General features: G+C 32.6%; 1 protein-coding gene across 1 annotated transcript in view; it reads left to right on the forward strand.

The window, feature by feature from the left end:
• LOC119590650 (WD repeat-containing protein 35-like) overlaps positions 1–1385 on the forward strand; it is an 11942-nt gene that overhangs the window by 8769 nt on the left and 1788 nt on the right. The window contains exons 12-13 of the mRNA XM_037939326.1: positions 68–231; positions 1208–1289. Of these exons, the coding sequence (XP_037795254.1) occupies positions 68–231; positions 1208–1289 (246 nt within the window). The remainder of the gene's footprint in view (positions 1–67; positions 232–1207; positions 1290–1385) is intronic.

The raw sequence follows: 1385 nt of genomic DNA on the forward strand, positions 1-1385 counted from the left end.
ATCTGGGTAAAACAATATCTGTTGCTTAACTAGTAGAAACAATATTATCTTGGCTTTCATATTACAGGCAACAAGCGACCCAGTCTGTTGTCTGACAGCAAGTGAACGAATATTGGTGATTGGTAGAGAGTCAGGAGCCTTGCAAAGATATGCTCTGCCTCATGTTGCCCTGACTGCACGTTACACCCTGCCATGTCGTCCACATCGTCTGGCACTAAATTGTAATTCTACGTAAGTTTTGATTGAATACATTTAACTGTCTCATTGATAAAGAAAAGTTTCTTAAATGTTTTACATAACTCATGATTCTAAGTTGAATTTATTTAGATTACTGCAGTTAAAAGGGAGGTTGAGTATGGAGCTTAAATATTTTCTTAATAGTGATTATGTAATACCTTTGTTATGCTTAGTGATTTTTTTCATTAACAGTGTTAACAAATTATATAAATGAAGATTAATTTTGCTTAATGAATGCATTAAATTGCTGCAATTCCATGATTTTTATTAAGTAATTTCAAATTTAAGCTACTGCAACCCAGAGGTATCTGTGTAGACACACATCATAGGTGGTGCTGGTGAATAATACGTAAAAATTGTTTGAATCTCATTATATGGTGTATATTTACTCCTTAGCTCACAAGAGACTACACCTTGGCAGTCTTTAGTTTAAGAATATATTTAAGAGAGCATTGAATACACTTTGAATACTTTTTGTAGTTTTTTACATAGCAGACAGATGATTAAAGATTACTGAAGTATGCTTTAACAGGTTATGTATTAGACATTTTTTGGTTGAATCATTCTTTATTTGAAATGATAGTTGAGAAAATTAGTGTAAACCCTCTTCTTTTTTTGTCAGTGATTCTCAAACTTTAATTGATCACACTCCCCTTGGAGCTTTGCAACACCAACATGTACCCTATGTAATCCAGACTTTCATTTCTGGCAAGACACTTAGAAGTAAATATTAATTGGTATGTAGCACTAAAATTAATTACATTCTTGAACCTCTAGTAAGGTGATGCTAATTTTTTTTTTTTTTATCATGTAAATTAAAAGATATTGTTCTAGGAATAGGTCACACATCTCATTAAATTTCACACTCCATGGGGTACGTATACATATATTGGGAACTTATACTCTAAAGCAATAGTATAGTTTGCAAGGTGATGTACTTGTAGTCATTCATGCTTGCTTTCTTTTGCAGGCGCTTGGCTATTGTTGATATCACAGGATTGCTTACCTTCCTGGATCTTGATACACGCACATCAGACAATAATGGGAAAGAGGTATGCCTTTTGTATTGACACTGAAATAGGAAATTTAAAAAGTTTACTTGAACATTTATTTTCTCATGAAAATGGATTATCTTTCTGTTTAGATGT

Source organism: Penaeus monodon, chromosome 27, assembly GCF_015228065.2.
Source record: "Penaeus monodon isolate SGIC_2016 chromosome 27, NSTDA_Pmon_1, whole genome shotgun sequence".
NCBI lineage: Eukaryota > Metazoa > Arthropoda > Malacostraca > Decapoda > Penaeidae > Penaeus > Penaeus monodon.